The 22,292-nt window shown below is 44.4% G+C and overlaps 1 protein-coding gene across 1 annotated transcript in view; it reads left to right on the top strand.

Moving 5' to 3' along the window:
* Positions 1-21,949, top strand: part of LOC105826474 (extracellular matrix protein FRAS1-like) — a gene marked incomplete at its 3' end in the record, with an annotated part of 188,987 nt that extends 167,038 nt beyond the window's left edge. The window contains exons 5-14 of the mRNA XM_012664466.1: positions 244-403; positions 2,181-2,314; positions 7,899-7,982; positions 9,647-9,748; positions 10,039-10,230; positions 14,678-14,767; positions 17,341-17,376; positions 18,745-18,892; positions 20,302-20,445; positions 21,815-21,949. Coding sequence (XP_012519920.1) covers positions 244-403; positions 2,181-2,314; positions 7,899-7,982; positions 9,647-9,748; positions 10,039-10,230; positions 14,678-14,767; positions 17,341-17,376; positions 18,745-18,892; positions 20,302-20,445; positions 21,815-21,949 — 1,225 coding nt within the window. The remainder of the gene's footprint in view (positions 1-243; positions 404-2,180; positions 2,315-7,898; positions 7,983-9,646; positions 9,749-10,038; positions 10,231-14,677; positions 14,768-17,340; positions 17,377-18,744; positions 18,893-20,301; positions 20,446-21,814) is intronic.
* Between the last annotated feature and the right edge of the window lie 343 nt (positions 21,950-22,292).

Below are 22,292 nucleotides of genomic sequence, written 5' to 3'. Positions count from 1 at the left end.
TTGTATTTTTCTGAAATTTCCAAGCTCATAATCTTAGGGATCATAGAAAGAAAAGTTGATTTATAAATTGGTCCCTGACTTGAAACATTAGAAATCCTGGTCTCAACCTTGCAAGCTCAGAGCCTTATTCCACCTTTCCTGAGTTCCAGCCTTAGTTTGCATAAGAACAGGTTGTTTCTCTTTGGCTGAATGAAAGCCTATATTCTGTCACTGATCTCTTTCTTTTTTCTCCCTGACACACAGCATGGAACCGAGTGGCCCTCTTTTCCGTGTAGCGTGTGTTCATGCACTCACGGGGAAGTCCGGTGCACCCCGCAGCCGTGCCCACTGCTGTCGTGTGGACACCGGGAGCTGGAGTTCATCCCTGAAGGAAGCTGCTGCCCTGTCTGTGTGGGCCCCGGGAGTGAGTATGAGCTTGTGGAAAGGTTCCCTCTTTGCCTGTGAGGTTCACATGTTGACACCCCAACGCTTCTCTTTCCTGCTCAGTGTGATCGAATGATCCCTAACCCCTTCCTTATTAGAACCAAGATGAGGAATTGCACTTGGCAGGGAGCAACGTTTCAGAGATTGAGACTGAAACAAATCTTTAAGCTCCATTCGAGACTTGGGATTCTGCGAGTCTCTGATTTATTTATTTTTGTTTTGGCCAGATGCATCTCTCTGCATTCACAGCTCTGAGTGGGAAGGGAGTAGGGAAAAGATCCTTTGATATGATTCCGTAAGACCAAGTGGTTCCTCCTGCCCACCAAGTAGATAGAAAAGAAAAAGTCAGTTCTCCACGTAGTATCGCTAGCAGTAATTATGTTAGCTGGTCTTTGAGATGACATCATATGTTTCTCCAAGACACACACAGCAGAAAGGAGGTCTTCCACTTGTCTTCATTGCTTCCTCGCTGAAGAGATGATGCCTGTCTGCAAACGGAGGGAACTAGCTTTTGTTCAGCAAACCAGGGGCACATTACAGCCCCTCTTCTTGGAATCCACACTTGCTTGTGCGAAGTGTGGAATTTTGTCATTGCTGCATTATGTGCTCTCCTGACATACAATAGCTGAAATACTTCTTTTATTTAAGAGCACCTGGAAGCTACGCTCTATTCTTGCTTTTTCCCTTTAAAAAGACCCCCGTTTCATTCTTGTCCCCAGTTATTCCAATCCCGGCAATCCTTTACTCCGGGAAACCATTCCAGGGATTAAAAAGTATGCTCAGGACATGATAAAAGCAGAGAGCTTGCCTCATGCGTTTCAGATGTCACCCACCAGAAACGGAGCAGCAGATAGTTTGGGGCTGAATAATCAACTCTGCAACTGAAAACACTTGGAAGAACAGAGTTAGAGGTGGCCTGGGGAATTGTAGGATTCTTTCTTAGGTTTCAAGAGGCTTTCTCTCCATGACAATGACATGTTGGAAGTATTTTGCCTGCAGAGACTGGAGGATGGGCAGGGGCCAAGTACAGCATTTGTGAAAATGTAGGGTCCCTCATCGAAAAGCAGGGAAGAGGAAGCTTTTTGTTTGCCTCTGTGGTCTCGCTCTCCTAACCTGTCATGTTTTTATTTGCTATTTATTGTCCTCCCTTGGGCCAGGGGATGAGGAGGCACTCACAGGCCCCCTAGGTCCCCCTGTGCCTTGGTACATAGGGCCACGTGCACCCTCCTGGCACCTGCACCCAGGTCCCCACTGTGGGTGGAGGGTGGCAGCCTTCACTGGGCAGGGGAAGGGGAGCAGGCAGCAGGAAGCCGGTGGGGGTGGGACAAAGCCTGAGCTGAGGCTCCAAGCCCCACCAGACTTCACCTATAACTGCAGTCCCCAACCCCCGGGCCACTGACTGATGGTGGTCTGTGGCCTGTTAGGAACTGGGCTGCACAGCAGGAGGTGAGTTGCAGATGAGCGAGCAAAGCTCCATCTGTATTTACAGCCACTCTCTGTCACTCGCCGTCCCCTCCCCCTGCCCCCGTCCATGGAAAAATTGTCTTGCGTGAAACCAGCCCCTGGTGCCAAAAAGGTTGGGGACTGCTGACTTAGAAAACACAAATCCAGAGATGTCAAGATAGCAACTGCAGAGTATTAACCCCCAAGCAGGGGTCTCCTCCTGTGCACTGGCCCTGACCCTGCATGCCCGTGCGTCAGCCCTGGGATCCACAGCCGCGATTCCCCCAGTAACCCATATTGCTTTGACCTTCCAGAGCCCTGCTCCTACGAAGGCCGTGTGTTTCAGGATGGGGAAGACTGGCGGTTGAGCCAGTGTGCCAAATGTGTGTGCAGAGATGGGGTTGCCCAGTGCTTCACAGCTCAGTGCCAGCCTCTGTTTTGTAACCAGGTAAGGAAGACAGCCTCAGGGTGGATCCTTCGCAGGCTGTAACTTCACTGTTGAAGAACTTGAGTCTCTGCTGAGATTTTATCAGATTGTCCTGTGGTTTTGGAGACCACCTCCGCAGCACTTCTCTTACCCTTGGCAGCCACAGATAGGCCTCATTGCCAGCCATTCGGGCTAATTGTTACATAATGAAACTAAGCCCTGAGAGTACACACAAGGAAGGCTCCAGCTCTGATTGCAGATGTTCTAAAATGTCAAGCTGAACATCTGGAAAATTTAGTGATATGATCAGGTTTCTTATTGTTTTCCAATACGTAGATATAGGGTGCTTTTTAAAGACGTGCATATCTTTGAACATGATCATCCAAATGTATATAATTTAATTCTTACGAGTTAATGGTTCAAATTATCAAAGAATTTTCTCTGGGGATATTTAAGGTAGTGGGATCTTGTTCTTCACTTGAAGGGGATCTGATTTCCAAAACACTGGAGTCTTCACACAGATTTGGAAGAGAAAATCAACTGCAAATAAATGTGGTATACATGGCATTTTATAGTTTGCTACTCTTCCAGAGGCTTCTATGGATGAGCCGAGGCAGCGGACAAATAACTACAGAAAGAGTTTGCCTCCAGTCGAAAAATAGCTCATTTTTGATCTAAGGAAAAGCTGGAAGCCAACATTGAGATGATACAGAGCAGTGCTTTGTGTCAAATAAAACAAAATCAATAGCGTGGCATATAGTGACAATTGGACAGTATTTTTAAAGGTGACAAAAGGCAATTAGACTAGAAATGCAAAATGCCAAATAAAGGGGAAACGTATCTGTTAATAACTGAAAGACTCGATTGTGTTACCCGCACCAACCAAATACTGTGCTCATCTCCCAGTTCATCACCGTGGTGTGTCCTTGATTCGAGATGACGAAGGAGCTCCTTAGCAGAGTCGTACGGTATCTTGCTCTACTGCTTGTGCATTTGGAGGATGCTTTAGTGTTGGGGCATTTTGATTCGGCCCATTTCAGGGTTTAGTCCCCTTGTGCAGTAATTAAGCAGTTTGCTCAATCACCCACAAGAGGAAGGGAGGGGCAAGGAGGACTGGAGGGAACACTCCTTCGGGAATCTGCTGTATGTCTTCAAAAACATAATCACAGCAGATTAGGGGACCAGATATTGGGAATAATTGAAAGTACTATTTCTCATCTTAAAAAACATTAAACATAAATTCTAGCTTCATGCACAGTATTCACCTGTAGTTTGCATCAATGTACATAATTAATGTAAAAAGATGAAATTTGGTACCATACTTTAGAGCTAGTTAATATGCAAGCATTCTGAAGACTTGGAAATAGATTGATTTTAATCACTCTTGTATCATTAAGTCTATATTTTTGCCATGACACATTTTTTTTAGAAACCCAACTGTCAGATCATTTAGGACCATTTTTCTTGATTTAATATAACTGAAATGTCGGATGTTCTGATGATGTAAAGGTGTGCTATATAATTAGCGCTATCGATGGGACTTATCACCCGGCTTCTACCATCTCTGTCACCACCAGCACATTTTGGGTGTTTTATATGTACTTTGTAATTCTCATAACAGCCTTATGAAGTAGTAGCTGTTATCATTTCCATTTTATAGCTGATAAAGCCGTGGTTCAGAAAAGATACATAACTTGTTTTAGTTACCATAGTTAGGAGGTGTCAACACTTCTAACCTAGGCGGTTCTTTCTCACAACCTCAGGAGACCACACCTGACTCACACTTATAACCATTATGCTATATTGCCCCCCAAAATGATGAATTATGTAACATTGTGTATAATAACAACCATAATAATAATATTTGCTAACATTATGAAGCATAATTTCAAGCATTTTATATGCATTTGTTCATTAAATATAAGGAAATCACAAGTAATTCAGTAGAAGTGTATTTCCAGGGCTTGAACTCTGGAAAAATTTTCAACCTGTCTTCAAAGATTTTCATCTTTTTTTTAATGTAAGCATTTTTTTATGTTACAAATGGAATTTGTACTTGTTAAGGAAAGTTTGGAAAATGTAGATAAGCATAAAGGAAAACAATCGCCCATATTTCCACCATTCGAAGAGACTGTGATAGATTTTTGGGGGTGTGGGATGGTGCTTCATTCCAGTCCTTTGGCAGGCAAATGTGGATATTTTGTTTGCATAGTAATATAATGATGTTTTAGAAGTTGGTGATAATTTCTGACAAAAGGAGAAATTCCTTATGTTGAAATAAGGGGTATTCTTCTAAGGAGGGATATAAATTCATACTGAAATTACCTGCTTTGAACTTCTGTGCAGATGCCTTGTGAACAGAGCCACTGGGGAGGCTCATTAAGATGGTCTGATGAGAGTTGTTCTTGATAATTATTACCGCTAGTTTTTTTCCTCCCCATTCCTAATACCGATTAATCAGAGTAGTTCAAACTTCATCTTGGATATTTTTCCAAGAAAAATAGGTGATTGGTAAGTCTTCTGAGCTTCTAAGTGTTTCAGAATTGTTTTCATGTTGCCTTCACACATGAAAGAATTTGGAGGGATTTAAAATTTGAAAGGACTATAATCCCTTCCCATCCCAGTCCTGTACACGACTTTCCATCGAATTCTAGAATTTAGTGCCATGGAGAAGTCTGAGGTTCATCTGCTTTTTGTTCTACTACACGCAGCTCACTTTACTTGGGTGCACTCTTGCAGGGTGTCTCTCTACCTTTATAATTCAGGTATCTTTCGGGATGTTTCTAGGTGAGGTATCTTTTCATGTATTTTACCTAGGATACTGTGGAGCCCTTTCAGACAGTATCACAATTTTTGAAATGTTTCCTTCAGTTCTGGCTTTGATGAATCATATCTGTTCCAGTTATTCTCATTTCTCCAGAAACATCTACGACTCTTAGGTTGCTCCCCTCTCTTTCCCCTCTTTATAATCATATTCTCTTTCACCATTTTTCACTTTGGGTCTTCCCTCTGCTGGGGAGAGTTTCTTAAGTTTATATTTAGTACCTCCAATATTGATTTTAATTTGAAAATTTTGCTTTAATTTTCTTTTAATTATTATTTCTCTTATCATTGGTTCTTCTACTTTTTTAAAAATCCCAATGTTTATTCCTTATTTATTGCTTCCTGCTTCTGTTTAATAAAGACCACATATTCTTGCATCTTACTGAATTCGCAAAATGGCTTTTCTGGGGGTTCGGGGGAGATGGGGATCTGCTATGTTGCCCAGGCTGGTCTTGAACTCCTGGGCTCAAGGGATCCTACTGCCTCAATCTCTATAGTAGCTGAGATTACAGGTGTGAGCCACTGCGTCCAACTTGCAAAATGGCTTTTAAACACTTTCAGATCTATAGTAAATAGTGTTCAGAAATCTGCTATTTCTCTGAATATTCAGAATGTTATTTCTTTCTCTTTGATGGGGTTCAGGACATGCTACTCCAGAATACAGCACCTTGGCGTATTGTGTATTTTAAGCAGAAAGAATTTGAGCAAACTGCAGTAGCAGGAAGGTCACTATGACCTCCCCACACCCCCTTCTTACCTGAAGCAGGTCATAAAACCTAGGAAGGATTTTCAGACCTTGTCCTGAAGCAGGTTGTAAGACCGTCCTGTGAGAGGTGCTCTCCCTAAATCAGAACAAAAGGAGCATCCTTATCTCCGAATGCACAGGGACACAGAGAGGAATCTGGACAGACAGGCCTTGCTGCATTTCTTTCATTACCATCGCGTCATACTCTTCGCCCTGTTACGTTTCTCCGTGGCTCCCATTCTTCAGCAAACCTGCTATTAAAAAACACTCAGGTTTAATTGTTTCTTTGGGTCTTATTTCCTTATGAAGACTCCTGTGTTCATGTAAAACTTATATTAAATAAATTTGTGTGCTTTTCTCTTGTTACCCTGTATATAGTTAGGGTGTTGCCAATAAGATTTGGAAAGCATGATTTTCCTTGCACCAGCCGCTATGTGGGTAACACCGCCCTCCCTGCACACGCTCGCGCGACTCTGCTGCTGCTCTTGGGCCCACTCCGTGTTGGGTGAGGTAGATGGACACTAGCTCTGTGCCTGCTCAAGATTCGTGACTATGACACTTGTTCCCTGTTCTTCCAACACTGTATAAGGCTCAGTTCCTTTGTTTGGTGTAATAAAGTTACTGAATAGTGTGACATCAGATACACCTTTATTTTACTTTCTCTGCCGAAATTTTATTAAGCCGAAAAGTTCTGTCTGAGGTGAAGAAATGCTCAGTGATTTCAATGCAAGTCCAGATTTCACATATTCTATTAAATGTCAGTGGTCATAATACTTTGCGTATAGAATAATAAGGAAATAAAATAACCTACAACAGAGAAAACAGTAGTCAATTTAATTCCAGTGGTTCAGGCATTTGAAATAAAGCCCCGTTAGGTGAAATGCATGAATCCAACTGATCTCATATAACTTGCATGTCTGGGTTAAAGGATCACTGAGGCACGACTGGGGCTTTCCATGGAAAATTCAGGCTATGAGACCCCCTTCCTCCCAGGTTCAGGGCCTTCTCGTTCTTGCAGAATGAGTATCAGAGTGACTATAATAACAAAATCTCATTTTCTGCTTCTCGTAAGAGACAGTGAAGATAACCGTTCAGACGGCATCATCTGTGTACGATCTACCACTTCTTAGTCATGGAAACTTTGTCCTCACCCTCCTTCCCCTGGCTTTAACTTCCCTACTTTTCTGATGTTGAAGAAGGCTGTCGTGATAAGTCAAAGCGAGAAGCTGACTCTTTGGCATTAATGAGACTGTTGCTGTGAAAATTCTTCTTGGGGTAACAGAGACAGATGGTTTGATACTCTGTGGGGTGGAGGTGGTGGAGAATGTAGGGATAGGGCGGTTGGGGGGGTTCTTTGGTATTTAGTCTCTGTTACCCACATTGCTCTGCACTGACTCGTTCCCAGATATCTAGAGATATGACTGGTTTTGTTAAAATTTTTCATGTTAAGGACCTCCTGACTGCGCATGCATAAATGTGCAGATTTGTATATAGATGCAAAAGAATAGTGAAGTAGCTTATCATGAGAAGGAGGCCTTCACTTTTGAGTTTAGAGGTGATTCAGCAGGAGTGGGAATGTCCCCAGTGTTAGTACGGCTGATGGTCTGAATGCCAGTGCCAGCTATTGACTGTCACCGGGTCACCTGTGTGACCACAGGGAAGTTACACAATCTCTCTGGTCTTTACTGTTCTCATTAGTAAAGCAAGGATAAGAGCCTCTGCTTCATAGGGGCATGAAAGGCACGTAGGACAGCACCTAGTAAAAACCAAGTACTATTTTTATTATTATTTGTGCTTTTATTTGTTTTTAGAGGAGACAAGACTTGAGGCATGTGCGGACTTCTTTAGGGTCACACTGACCTTGGAAGTGCTCATTCTCATCAGAGCCCCAGGTGACTCACAGATGCTAAATGAGAGGAAACTGCTGTTGTGGGTGCTTGAGGCACATGATCTAGTTGGCTATGAATAAAATTTCCTGCTGTTGTGGATTTTATTAATATCTCTTTTTGATGGATTGTTCCTTTTTTGGATATCAAGGATGAAACTGTCGTCCGCGTGCCTGGAAGATGTTGCCCACGGTGCTCTGCCCCGTCCTGCTCCGCGGCCGGCCAGGTGTACCAGGTAACCTTGACGCGCCCACACAGGTGTTCTGACACACGTTCTCACACGTCTGCCCTCCACCCTTCAACCACGGACCTCCTACCCTCACATCTGACTCTTGGCCAGGATCAGTAACTCAGTGCATAAACGTCTTGTTTCTTCTCTTCACAGAAAAGCTTTATGAAAAATTAAGTCGAAAGGGATTAGGAATATAAAGGAATGTGCTGGCAAGCAGCACCTGGTTCATGAACCCTGGTGAACTTGTCGTGCACACGTCCTGAAGGGAAAGGAGGCTACTGTTGGTCTCCATCAGTTTACGCTTAGCTTTGAGGCTCCGGAATGTCTCTGCTTTGGTTGGATTTGGTGCACGGCTATCCAGAGACGACTCCCGCCCCCTTATGCTGGGGGAGACCTGGCGGTGGTAGCGGAGGAGGGAAGGGAGTCGGGAGGCTGTTGGTGCCTCGTAAGCTTGACGGTGCTGTCGGGGAACCTGGATAACTGTGCCCGACGCAGGGCGGGCACCAACTCAAGCCGAGTTCGACAAATGAATGAAGGAATGTTCTGCCTTAGGAGCACCCAGCTGAGCCGAAAGATTACATTCTTCAAAAGCAAAGAATATAAAAAAATATACTCAACTACTTCCCTCACTTACCAGCCACTCTAAGAAACACTAAATAGGAATTAGGATTATGACTCTCAGTAGGGAATCTGGAACTAAGAATTAGGGGGTAGGGGTCTCACAAATTCTAGACAGGGCTCTTGAAAGCTGAGTGAAAATAGCTAATTAGGAAAGGATTTTTGTGTGTGCCAGATCTGCACTGTCTGACCCAGTAGCCGCATATGTGGCTGGCGTTGTATTTTATTGGACAGGATTGTGCCAGACTAATTTCTCTTTGAAGAGCGAGGCTTTCTGTCTGTCACGGCATTTTTGCCTGCAAGTAACAGAAACTCACTCTGAAAGTGGCCAAAGAGATGACATTTATTATCTCATATAACCAGAAGTGCAGAGGCCGGGCAGCAGCAGGGCTGATCAGTTCACGTCCCAGTGATGTCTCAGGGGTCTGTCCACCTGCCATGCTCAGCATGTTGGCATTTGCACTTCGTCCTGTCCCCTCACGTCCTCGTGCTGGCTTCATCGACTGCAGGCAGCTCATCCCCGCACAGCTAGGAGAGAGGGGTGGGCTTTTCTCCGTTTAGGTGGGGAAGAATCTTCTCTTTGACCCCCACCGCTTGAGCACGTTTCCTGCGAGGTCCCCGCAGAAAGGCCTGGGATGGTATCTGTGCCCTCGCTGCAGGGCAGGCTGGGAAAGTGAGCGCGTGGCAGCCAGAGCCCGCTCTCCTGGCAAAGAGGAAGAACTGAGCAGTGGTCACCGACCAGCCAGCAGCAGAGTCCTCCTGTCCCCCTCGGTGTCCCGGGGCCTCTGTGTGCTGGGCACAGAGTGGGCCCTCAGCATATCCGTGGAGTAGATGCAGCAGAATGAAAATTAATCCAAAGTTCTCTTTGGACATTTACTGGTTTTTTTCATAGAGGCTGTTTCTGTCTAAATGTTACCATTTCTCAAGAGCACATTCAACGTAGCTCGGTTAAAAAACGTACTAGAAGTTGGGAGTCTTACGTGTCTGTGCTTCTGTTAGATGCATGCGATATTTGATTTTCCGCTTTCTTTTTTCCTTTCGTCCCTCAGCATGGTGAGCAGTGGAGTGAAAACGCCTGCACCACGTGTCTGTGTGACCGGGGCCAGGTCGGGTGTCACAGACAGGCCTGCCCTCCGCTGAGATGCGGAAAGGTATTGGAGAGCCTGATTCTCTAAGTTGCATTTTGGGTCGTTTAGGAAATGCGTTCCTTAGTCCAGCGTGTCCTTTGAGGGACTCAAAAGTCTCATCGTGTTCAGAATGTCACGTAACGATTCACAGGGCTGCCTTCCGGGGAGGAGGGTTGGGGCCCCTTTGGGTCGGGGTGGGCGGGGGAGCAGCAGAGCACAGTGCTGGGGTTTTGGTCCTTCTGCCTCTGTTGGCTCCGGCATTTCCCTGTCCCCTGCGGCTGCCCCCACCCGCCATCCTCCCCCTGCCTCCTCAGGGTCAAAGCAGGGCCCAGCGGCACGGGCAATGCTGCGAGGAATGTGTGTCTTCTGCTGGAAGCTGCGCGCACGATGGGGTTGTGCGGTACCAGGATGAAATGTGGACGGCCCTGGCCTGCGAGTTCTGCACGTGTGACCGTGGCCGAGTGACCTGCCAGCCTGCGGAGTGTGCCAGAGTGGAGTGTGCCCGGGTAAGCAGCGAGACGTTTCCATCTGGACTGTGGCAGCTCTTTCTGATGGGATAGGTGGGCCTGCACCTGTCCTTCCTTCTTGGCAGCAGAGTGGTTGGCCAGGTTGACGGCTCACGTTTCACGGGACCTTCTAGCACGAAGGTTTTTGTGGCGTGAAGGGAATGTCACTGTTTGTTTGGACCAGCCCGGAACAGCCCCCTGGAGCTTTTCGCTCTCAGTGCATCTGGTCAGATTGGAAGCCCTAAGCCAGAGACATGAAGGGGAAGAACGTGATTCAGGACATTAGCCCATCAGGCAGCGCAGGTGGACCTCATGGCCGGTGGCCTGCCCGGCTCGCTGCAGCCGCGACACGGGGTCCGCAGGTGCGCCGGGGGCCGGGCTTCTGCCGCAGGCCCCACTGGCAGCATTTAGGGGAAAGGAGAGCCAGCACCTAGGGCTGCTGCTGTGGATCAGGAAAGAAAATAAAATGGTTTTTGTTTTTAAGAGAGAGCAAGGGGGACCTCATAAACAATTAACTCTGTTGACGAATACTGTCTGCAGGGTTTCTAGAAGCTTCTAACAAAGCAGCCTCTGTTTGGCCTACAGATGTATTGTATGTCGTAGGGAAGTTACTTTATTTCCCCTCCTTTGAACTTGATTTTGACCCTTCGCAAAACAAATTGCTTTTAAAGTTGTCTCCTCCTCCCTCGCCGCTCCCATCCGCCCCACCAGTTTCCCTCTGGGCTGCGGACTGAGGGAGCCGAGGCTCTGGCGTCTGGGGAGGCGTTTTTCTCTCCAGTTCTGCTCCCTGACCTCTCGGCTCCTCCTGATGCTGAGGCTAAGGAGGAACAGCCGTTCACACCAGGCTGTCTTCCACGGGGTTGCTTTGCACTCTGCCCCTCCCTGTAGGTCTTGGCGAAGAAAAGACGTATTTGGGTAAAGAGGGTCTCGCTGTTTTGCAGATTTATACCCCCACCCCATGCCTCTCATTCCTTTTCTTTCTTTATGTTAAGGGAGTGAGAATGGTTGGACGAAGATGGGAAGGAAACCTCATCAGGGCCCTTTTGTTCTCTCGGGCTGAGGCCAGGCTTCCTTGCCTGGCAGTTCACCCATAGGATGCTGGGCTATTTTCCAAAGTTTTAACTTAGCAGGTATCCCGGGAATTATGGAAAATTGGGAGAGGTGGCCCTGGTAGTATAGATCCTTTAACCACCTGCTTTCAGTCAGATCTGACAAAGAGTCTCAGTCCCAGAAAATAATTCAGCCCGTTGTCCCCAAAATCCCAGCGCCTGTCTGCCCGCTGCCGTCAGCCGCGACTCCTGCCTGTGGCTGCACAAGCTAGTTCCTGTCTGTTCTTAGGGACAATGGGGACAACTGCCAAAGTGGAGAGCACCTCGGTGTTCCCCAAGTCACCCCATAGCACTAACCCATCCCTTCCAGTCCCCTCCCGCTGCCGTCTCTTCCTCTGTGGATCGAGGAGATCCAGTGCCTTTAGCCCCTCTCTCCAGATCTTTAATCAGCTAAATCGCTTTCTTCCAGAGAACCTCCATGTTTCCTAAACTTCGTTTAAGCCACTGGGTTCTAAACTGGAAACCCTACCAGAAGTCAAATTTTACCCAGAATTGAATCTGATGGACAGCATCCCTCAGCCTTCTTTCTGTGCTATAGTTCCGTTAACGACCTGACGCACCAACTTCCTAACTTCTGCTTAGCTACGTCACTGATGATAAAAAATAAATGAGTAAAAAGGACACGTTCTAACTTTAAGAATTCCCAGGCTTTGGGGAAATCAGATATGTAAACAGAAATCATAATACCGGGTGGCAACCAAGGATTACGGAAATATGAGTTAAATGCACTAGGAGCTCCCCGAGGAAATGACTGTGTCTGCCAAGGGCAGCAGGGAAAGCGTACTGCTGGTATTTTTATTCGGTTCTACCCACTGTCCGCCTGCCTCCGCCTCTAAAATATCAAGGTCGTTTGATTCCTAGTCTCGGATACCAGGGTGGGTTACGTGTAAGTGTATGGACATCCACCAAAAGGAGCAGAGAAGCAAACCTCTAGAAGAGGCAAAATCCTGCAGCTTCACCATCGTGATCATTATCACACTGGTTATCAGTAGCAACGTTCTGAATAGCATGGAAATCAGCATACAAGTTTCCTTTGTTAAAAAAGGAGAAAATGGCACGATCCTTGTCTTTGATATCTCACACCAAATCCCTAAACATTGAAACAAAAAGTAGAATAGCACAATAGGTTGGTTTCTGTTTTTCAGTATTTTATGATGTCTTTGAACACGAATGCAGGTGAAGTCAAATTATCTTCTTAAATAAAGGACGTAGCCTGCACATTAGAGGCATAAGGTGGTGAGGGGACTTGAAGCCTATGGCAAAATGCGTGGAAGAGGGAGGGCCGTAAATGGGAGGTGCCTTTTCCTTCTCCAGTGGGGGCCGATTCCCTCCAAAGACTGTTTCCTTTTCCGGTGGGTAGGCGAGTCTTATCGCAGTCTTTGGTCTGGGGGATGTATGTGTGATTAGGTGGGGAAGGGGTGGCACCTTCTGTCTGGCCTATGCAGTAGAATCCTTTTAGAAAGAAAATAATGGGTTTTGTTCCACAAAGCCATTTTGCCCAAAGCAAAAGTCAGATGCTAATTGAAACGAGCTCCCTACCACAGTGAACTGTTTGGGCCGTCTAGGCTTCTTCTATAAATAGCAACTCTATTGGGAACTTCTCACTTCACCGGCACTGAATCCTCATTCCCCAAGAGCAGGGCTTGCTGTTATTTACAGTGGTGTTTGTGGGCTCAAAACGGCTTCTCTGCCTTATCTGAGAGACGCAGCCTCCCTGTTCAGTTTTGTCTGTGTGTATCGTAGTGGGTACTCAAGAATCTCTCATGCGTTTTGTTTTTAATAGACGTACACAGACTCCATCTTATTTCAGAACATTGTTTTAAGTGACTTAGATTACATGCATATAAACCCCTTTATGTGCTTCAAAAGCAAATTCGGTATGTTTCTGGGTTACGCCTTCATTACCGGCTGATCTGTCACGTTTCTGCAAAACAATCTATATGTAAATACGTCTTCTCTCGATAGCACCCGTACAGCTCTCTGCTGGCCTCTGACCAACATAAAATTTTGATGGGCGGCAATCTATATAACTCTCTTCTTTTTGAAATATCTTTTTAGACACTATGAAAAGTTATAATCATTTATGTATTTTTGTGTTGCTTTTAAAAGTTTATATTTTCCCTCATTGAAGTAATGGATATTTATTCTAGAAAATTTTGAAGACTCAAGAAAAGTAGAAAAGAGACTGAAAAACCTGTCCATAATGATATCAGAGACATCCAGTGCGTCCAAAGGCAGCAAATGCTTTCAAATATTTGTCTTTAGTGTAATGTTTATGTTCAAACATAAAATATCATTGTGATTATTCTGTTTATGCAAATTTGCATTATTCATTTTCATTTAACATGGCTTTTGTCCTTTTAAATATAATGTAGACCCCAAATTACATATTAACTAGGGAAACATTACCATTCTTTAGAAAGTAGATATATCATTAGAAAGTGGGAAGTGCTTTAAAAAATACTCTTTAGCCTATAGATATATAAAAAATACTCTTTAGCCTACAGATATACATTAGTGTATAATATTAGCATATAGATTAGATGTTGGTGAATATATATGAAAAGTTGTAAACAGGGATTGTATTTTTAACAGCAGATTCCCTGGGAGATAGGACTTCAGTGAATTATACTTTCTAAATTACAGAATTCAGAATTATTAAAACACAGCAAACATTTATTATTTTGTAATAAGAAATAAAAATTTTAAAGTATTGATATTGAGAAACGAAAGTGATAAGACTTTGAAAGTTAAACATCTACCCTCCAAATTTCTTTTCTTCCTTTTACAATTTTAAAAACAGTTTTGATGTGAGTTGGCCAACATTAAGAATTTCAGAATATTGAGTAAAAAATATTTTCTACTGTTTAATTTATGCCTGAGACTACATCTGCAAATGAAGGGATGTCTGATTTTGTATTCAGGGAAAACGGCTGGTTTGATTTGCATGCTGTTGATGAAACCAAAGTCACAAGTTCCAACCTTATATCTTCAAGATAGCGTCATCCTTTTCTGAAACTCATAATTTTCCAAGACTATAGCACTAATCTTGGCCATCCTTCTTATTCATGGGAGCTCCTGGTCAAGGGTGGAAATGATGGAGAGATCAGAGCACAGGTATCACCAGAGCAGGGAAGAAAAGGCTCTGGGCGGGGTGTGCTGTGTTGACTGGACTTTGCTCAGGAAGACAGCCGGGGAGGTGGCAGGGGTGGGCTGCGGCGAACGGCGCTGGCGCCGAGCTTTCTCATTCCAGTCAGGGAACCAGCTGCTTCTCGATTTAGCAGCGCTACCTGGAGATGTTAATTTGATCTGTGCCACTGCAACCCTTATTTCTACAGGGTGAAGAATTAATTCACTTAGATGGGAAGTGCTGTCCTGAATGCATTTCGAGGAACGGTTATTGTGTTTATGAAGAAAATGGAGACTTTGTGAGTATCAGGCTAATAACCGAAAACTATTAAAAATTCATTCAAAAGTAATCTAATGAGGAGACATTACCTTCTCATCTCTTTTACTCGTCCATCTGTTCCACAAATGGCATTGCACACCTACTGTGCGCCAGGTGCGGGGGCACAGAAGTGAACACAACAGCGGAGCCCCTGCTCTCGCGGTGGGGCCGCTGTCTAGCATCGGAGAAGAACACACACGGGAGGTGCGAGGGGCACCGCCCAGAAGGATAGAGCACCTGAGGGGTCTAGAGAGCAGCTGGGCAGGAGGGGGCAGGGGGGTGGGGCATGCTCTTTGATACAAGATGAAGAGGGAAGTCCTGCCCTGGGGAGGACCTTGGGCAGAGCATGAAGGAAGGGAGGGAGCGAGCCACGTGGATATATGGGGGGAGCACACCAGGAAGAGGGTCAATGGATGCAAAGGCACTGAGGCAGAAGTGTGTGTGGCAGGTTCAGGAAATAGCAAGACGTCGAGTGTGGCTGGAACAAAGTGGGGTGAGGGGAGGAAGAAGTCGGAGGTGAGTTCTAGCAAGTAGCCTGGAAGGCAGGGCTTTTTACCCTGAGGCAGGGGGAGCTCTGAGCAGAGCAGTGCTGTGAGCTCAGTTTCTCCTGGAAGGACCACTCTGGCTGCCACAAGTGAGCGGCAGAAGGGGACCAGACTGCAGGGAGGTGATCCAGTTGGACGTGCTTCGCGATAGTCCAAGTGAAGGGGTGGCGGCTTGGTTTAGGGAGTAGGCAGTGGACGTGGTGGATGGTGACCAGGCCCTAGATTTCTGTTCGGACGGGACTGTGATGGCTTCGATGTGAGGCAGAACTCCATTTACTAAGGTTTTATTTCTCCTTGTGTTTGTACTTTTCCATTACCCAAAGGTAAGAATATTTACCTTAGTTTCTTCAATTTGCCCTGTGTATTAACATGCAGTCTGTAGTTTTCATGTTGGGCATTAGAATGTTGGTAAATTCGTTGTGTTTTTCAAAATATGCCTGCTGGTCACCGGTACGACTGCCTGATTGACCAATAGGAGGAGTAGGACTCTAGTAGTCGTCCCTAATCCTCTGGGGACGTTCCAAGAACCTCAGTGGATGCCCGAAACCCCGAATGCTACTGAACCCTACTGCCGTCGATCCAAACACGTTTCTGTTCGTGTCTCCCACCCACAAATTTAATGTCTTTCTCATCTCAACTAAGCACTTACCAGACACTGTGGCAATAGCTTTTACAGTTTGAGGTGCAGTAGCAAAACCAGCATGAATTTCTTTTTTCTTCTTCACAATTTCATGGCTAGAAGATTCATTCTCACCATAGATCTTAGTAACCGTGGCACACGGTTTAGCACTTTATGGCTTCTCTGTGGCATATCCGAGTGGCCAGCATCGCTGTTGCACTGCGGGGCCTTGTTAGGTAACATAAAGTTCCCCTGGACACGAGCCCTGTGATGCCACGAAAGCTGATCTGATAACTGAGATGGCCTCTAAGTGATTCGCAGGCGGGTGGCGTCTACAGCTCGGATATGCTGGACAAACGGAGGATTCACGCCCTGGCCAGGGTGGAGCAGGATGGCGCAATTTTATCACATTACTTGGAACGGGGTACAATCTAAAACTGATGAATCGTTTATTTCTGGAATTTCTCATTTAATATTTTCCCGCCGTGATTGACCGCGGGTAACTGAAACCTCAGAAAGCAAAACTGTGGTAAGAGGAGGCTGCTGGGTGAGAATAGGATTAAATGCTTTGGTGAACTGATTCCCCTACACTTGTTCTTTGGGATTTGGGTAAATTGTATGTCATCCCGTCCGTGTTTCTGTGTCTTCTGGGAGGCAGGGTTCACAGTGTAGGTGCTGGGTTTGAATCCCTACTTTGCCATGTGCTGCGATCTTGGGCAAGTTACTTAATCCTCCTTGTAAAATGGTGACAGTTTTTGCTGTTGTATCTGCCACAGTGCTCACTGTGGGGCTGTAGAGATGGTAAGTATAAAGCACTTAGAACAGTGCCTGGCACACTTTTTAAAAAGCTAAAAGCATTGATATTATTGTGCTGTTAGCATTGTTCCATAGCAGTATTTCATAATTTACTCATTGTTGTTTCTTAAGAATTTAGGAGATTAAAGGCTCCTTATAAATGTTAAATTTGTATTTTCTCAATCATGGTATCAATTTTCCCACTCTTTTTTGGAGGCAAATTAGACCCAGTGGAATTAAGAAAACCAAGTGGTTTTAAATAAGCACAATTCTCCATAATACTCTGGTACCATGCAGAATTCAAGAATTTGCCTTTACGAATTTAGATCTCTCGGCTGCGAAGTGCTTCATATTGAGGAAAATTAAAGCCCAGGGCTCAAGCACAAAGTAAGAATAAGAATTCAGAAATACTTCTGAGGCATGTTGTCTCTATTTCATAATGGTATGCTTTTCTTGTTTTTGATAAGATAGATTTTATTTCTATTCATAGCAAATGAATGAGGTTGCATGTTACTTGGGGAAAAATAGATACCTCCTAATGAAAGTTGGTGGTGTTTTCAGTGGTATAATAAATACATTTCTCTTTGTTCCTAGATGTCCTCAAATGCTAGTGCAGTTAAACGTATTCCAGTAAGTATAACTTGCGCATAAATCACTATAAAATTGTTGTAAGTAATGATCTCCATGAACTGTCACAGGGAAACTTAGTATTTAGCCTTAGTATTTTTAACAGCCACATTTGATGGCATTGTGGTCAGGAATTAAGAATCTTAATGATCAATTAGATGTTGATCTATTGAACTTTTGGTCTTTAGCTTATCGTTTTGTACAGTTGACAATTAATAATTCTCTAGCTACAAGCTCCTACATGTATCCTTCCCCTTTCTTGTGATGATTTTCTCTTCCCCATTTTTTTCTGGCCTAGAAGACTCAGTTTATCTGTCAGTGGAATTTCATGTACTGCAAAACACTGAAGAAAGCTGCTTGGGTTTGCGAATGTTTGCTCTGCAAACAATATTGGGTGTTCATTCTCTCTAGGTTGTTTGCAGGACAACGCTGAATGGTTTCTTTCAAAGGGAAAACGCGAGCATGTTTGTTCACACAAGCAGTCTTACAATTTCGGAGGTTCTAAAATAAGGGGCCAGGAAACCAGTTTGTCTTGCTATGGAAGAAAAGTACTTCTGCCTTCTCAAGATAATATTCCTCATTTTTCTACCATTTGCCTTTCATTCTGCTAAATACTGTCACAATAATTGTTTGGAATGTTGACATCAGTTAGCTTAATACACAATTTTATCAAATTTTTACTTTAAAATCTGCTGTTTTCTCCTGTTTTCCCTCCCTCATTCTGGTAAGAACCTCTGTCTCTTCCCTGAGAGCAAAAAGAAATTGCTCGTTATGATTCACTTTGGATTCTGTTAAAGTACTAATGTTTATTATCATGATTTGCTTGGCTTTAGTGTGGGAAAGCGCGTGGCACATCTACAGCCCATTAACAGCGGGCCTGCAAAAGCTTGAGTTTTTAGAGTACAATGACTGGACTGTTATTCTTACTATAGTAACCGTGAGGAAATTCAGGATTTCAGCTCTGCTTTCCTGTGTCGTTTTAGAGATTGCATTTAATGTACCTGCTAATCACTAGGTACACAGTAATCTCCCGTGGTGTTTTGGGGGAACTAGGTTGAAAAACAAATTTTAAATGCTTCTTGCCTATTCTGGTAGCCCCAGAGCACTTTTATAGTTTATCTCTGGGTGTGCCCACAATTGTTCTGCTGGTGTTCTGCATTAAAATAAACCAGTTATAAACAAAGAAGGAGAAATTCTGTCCTTTTAAATCTGGGACTCGTCCACCGTTGTCCTATTTCAGAGTTGGGTGTGGCAGAGTCCTGGTAAGGTGCCTTCACTCTGTCCTCATGGAGATTGTAAGTTCTTCAGGAGCAAACTCTCTTCTGAATCCTGCACCCTGGTGGCACCGTCAGTCTTTTCTGTTTCTCGCAGGAGGGAGAGCGATGGGAGGACGGCCCTTGCAAAGTGTGCGAGTGCCGAGGGGCGCAGGTCACGTGCTACGAGCCTTCCTGCCCACCATGTCCGGTGGCCACACTGGCCGTGGAGGTGAAGGGACAGTGCTGTCCCGACTGCACGTCAGGTAGGTCCGTGTCCCATTTATTTCTACTGAGGTAGTTTTTCTGCCAAAAAATTTAGAGAGATCCTATTTCCCAGCCCACCTGCCATCTTGCTGCTTTTTCTGTACTCACCCAATGGGTTTGTTTCTTTCTTCCTAATTTTTCTAACAAATGATAAAAATTAATCTTTGTCCATGTAACTGCCAAACTCAACTTATTTATGAGTATGTGACCTTGGACAAGTCATTGGCCCTATTTTCTTATTGACAAAATACACCTTATCTGTCTTGCAAAATGACTGTGAAAATCAAATAACAGTGATGTTCAAACACTTGTGAAGGAGCATCTGTCTTCCACTGTGGAAAATACAAGAATAATTGCTCAAAGTTTGTTGTGGATGTCCTTTTTCTTTTTTGTAAGGTGAGCTGTTAAACAGATGGTTCCTTTTGGAGTTCTCAAATGAGTTTTTAAAGTTTAAAGACTCATTAATTTCTTCCAAAAGAAAATTTTATCTACTTGTTCTGCAATTCTGCTTTCAAATCACCTGAGGTTGAATTAGTTCCAGTTAATAATTGTTGGCAAGCACTGGAGTTGCTCTGGTTGAGCAGTACTTTGCCTATAAGCTGAGTCTGTCTTGGAGAAATGACATTTTCTTCCATTCATATTTCATAATTAGTTGTTTTCATTCACGGTCCACCATTTTTCATATTGGCAGTTGCTCTTGTTGCACCCAACTTATTTTGGCTAATCGCAGTGTTTCCCTGAAGAGTTTATCAAGGGAAAGGCAAAGCAACTTTGTGGTTTAATTACGTTACCTTCACCAAAGTGGCTCTCCAGGCTTTTCAAAGCAAACATTCAGCATATTATTACGTACTCGACATCGAAAATCAAGTCCTTGACAACTTCACAACCTTTCGAAAAAAGTCCTTTGCTGACAATTACCACTAAGTTCAGTGATAATCCCAATTGTTGGGAATGAGATTTGAAATTTTAGAGAAAAAGAAACTGACTGTACTTTTGTTTAGGTAAAAATAGCTATTTTTAAACATTGTAGGTTTTGTGTCTGAACTGCTTATGCATGTCAAAGCTTAGCAAGAACATCTCAGATATCATAAATTATTGAATCTGTTTAAATCATGTATTATGGAAGTAGTCATTCCTGTTTCTGGAGATATTTCAGCAGGGAGAAGCATTAATAAACCTGCTTTTTTAGCATCTTCAATTTGGGGTTCCAGGAGAGAGTGATAGTATTTCAGACAAGGAAAGTATCCTTGAAACCTTGCGCTGAAATGCCTTTTTCACACCGACGTCCCACAGTTTTCTTCATGTTCTGTATCACTTTATATCCCCTGTAGATACTTTCTCTGAGGAATGTAAGAGAAATCGTATGTGGACTTTACTGAGTTCTCCTCTTCTTTGTCCTTGATTTTAGTTCATTGCCACCCAGACTGCTTGACCTGCTCTCACTCTCCAGACCACTGTGACCTCTGCCAGGATCCCACGAAGTTGCTGCAGAATGGGCGGTGTGTGCACAGCTGTGGCCTGGGATTTTACCAGGCTGGCAGTCTCTGTTTAGGTATGGCTCTGAGCGGACAACCCAGCGGCGGTGTTGTACGGTAGATCGCGAAACTCCTCGAAGGTTGTGATTCTCAAACTGAGACGCAGTATTGTCTGAGCGGGTCGTGAATGCAGGAAATGCTCAACGTCTAAAAACCACTAGAAGGTGGTAATGTCATCCAGAGGTTACTTGGTCCCTTTACCTGCAGGTCTTCTAACATTTTACAGGTGTTTTAGTGATCATTGGGAGATAGGTGATGTGGAGATCAGATGGCTGCTAAGTAGTCACCGTGGATTTTTTCATTTTCGAAGACTTTCAAGGATAGTAATATCATCAGGATGCTTAGCATCTTATTAAAACACTTAGTTAATCCAGGATAGAAATTTAGAGTTGGCATAGACCTTCAAGATCACTTACTAGAACTTTCTAATTTTGAAAATGGGGAACCTGTGGGCCAGAGAAATTAACCAACTTGCTCAATCTCACATAGGTGACTGGTAACAGAACTTAACTCTTGTGAGTTACCAGAGAATCCAGAATGGGTTCATGTGCATTTCAGAACTCTTACACATCCGAGAAGGTGATTTTACCTGGGAGAGTTTGGCTTGGTTAAGGTCAAATCTTTGTCACTATTTCTCTTTATCTCTGATTTGCGAGGTTAATTATCCATTAAGAGTATGTGGTTCACACCATGGCTGTGAGTTTTTAACCTCTCTGCGCCTCACTATTCTCATGTGTAAAGTGAGGGTAATTCTAGCACCTTCTTCAGAGGGCTTCTGTAGGGTGAAGTGTGTCAGTACACGTTGGGTGCCTAGACTACTGTCTAGGATGTGGTCAGGTTTCAATAAGGGCTAGATGCTTTTATTATTTTTATAATTATTCACTTCTCCCTACTTTCTGTCCTGATTCATATAATCTTTAACCTTTTTGAAAGTCATTTATATCTGCCAGAGAATGTAAAGAAAAGGGGGCAAGGGATCTTCTTGCAAAAAGGCTGAGTGACAGAGATATTGGAGGCTGTTGGATAAGAAGCAAAGGACGCATACTCCTGAGCCAAACTGCCCGGCTTCGGATGCTGGCTTCATGTGACCTTGGGCAAGTCACTTAACCTCCCTGAGCTTGTCCCTCATCTGTAGAATTGAGATTAATAATATCTGTAGGGCTGTCGTGAGGATTAAATGCATCATTTGTGTAAAGCCCTTCAAACAGTGCCTGACATGAACGGTGGGCTTTAGCAATGATGGCTCCTAAAATTGTTTTCCTGCCTTTCCTGTTGTACGTGGGCCCAGAGCCTCAGGACTGGGCTGTGTAAGCGTCAGCACGGGGGTAGTGTCTTTGAACTAATCGGAGCATCCCTCTTCCTTTCTCCGTCCTTGCCTGGAGCCAGCCTGCCAGCCTCAGTGCGCCTCGTGTTCCAGCGGGCTGGAGTGCGCGTCCTGCCAGCCGCCCCTGCTGATGCAGCGCGGGCAGTGTGTGTCCGCCTGTGGGGACGGCTTCTACCGAGATCGCCGCTCCTGCGCAGGTAATCCCCAGCTGGCCGGCGGCGGGGTGGGCCGCTCAGCTCCCCCAGCCCCACCCCACCAAGCAACTGGGGGTGCCAGGAGCTGTGAGCAGCTTTTTAAATAAGAGATGAAACTCTGAACGAGACTCCTGACGGGCTGAGAAGAGCCGTGGATGAGAGAGATGACACACGTCGTTTTTGTGAGCTTAGTAGGTTACTTTAGCGTCTATATACTCCAGTAGATTGATATGCCCACTTTTATATTTTTAATTAAGATCTAGTTGAAATTCTTAATATCACTATTAGACTATCGTAATAGTCTCTGGAGGTGGGAGTGGCTATAATATAATTTAATTTATTGTTT

This window comes from Propithecus coquereli, unplaced genomic scaffold (genome assembly GCF_000956105.1).
Source record: "Propithecus coquereli isolate 6110/MARCELLA unplaced genomic scaffold, Pcoq_1.0 Scaffold898, whole genome shotgun sequence".
Classification (NCBI taxonomy): Eukaryota; Metazoa; Chordata; class Mammalia; order Primates; family Indriidae; genus Propithecus; species Propithecus coquereli.
This window is presented reverse-complemented; position numbering and strand designations above follow the sequence as displayed.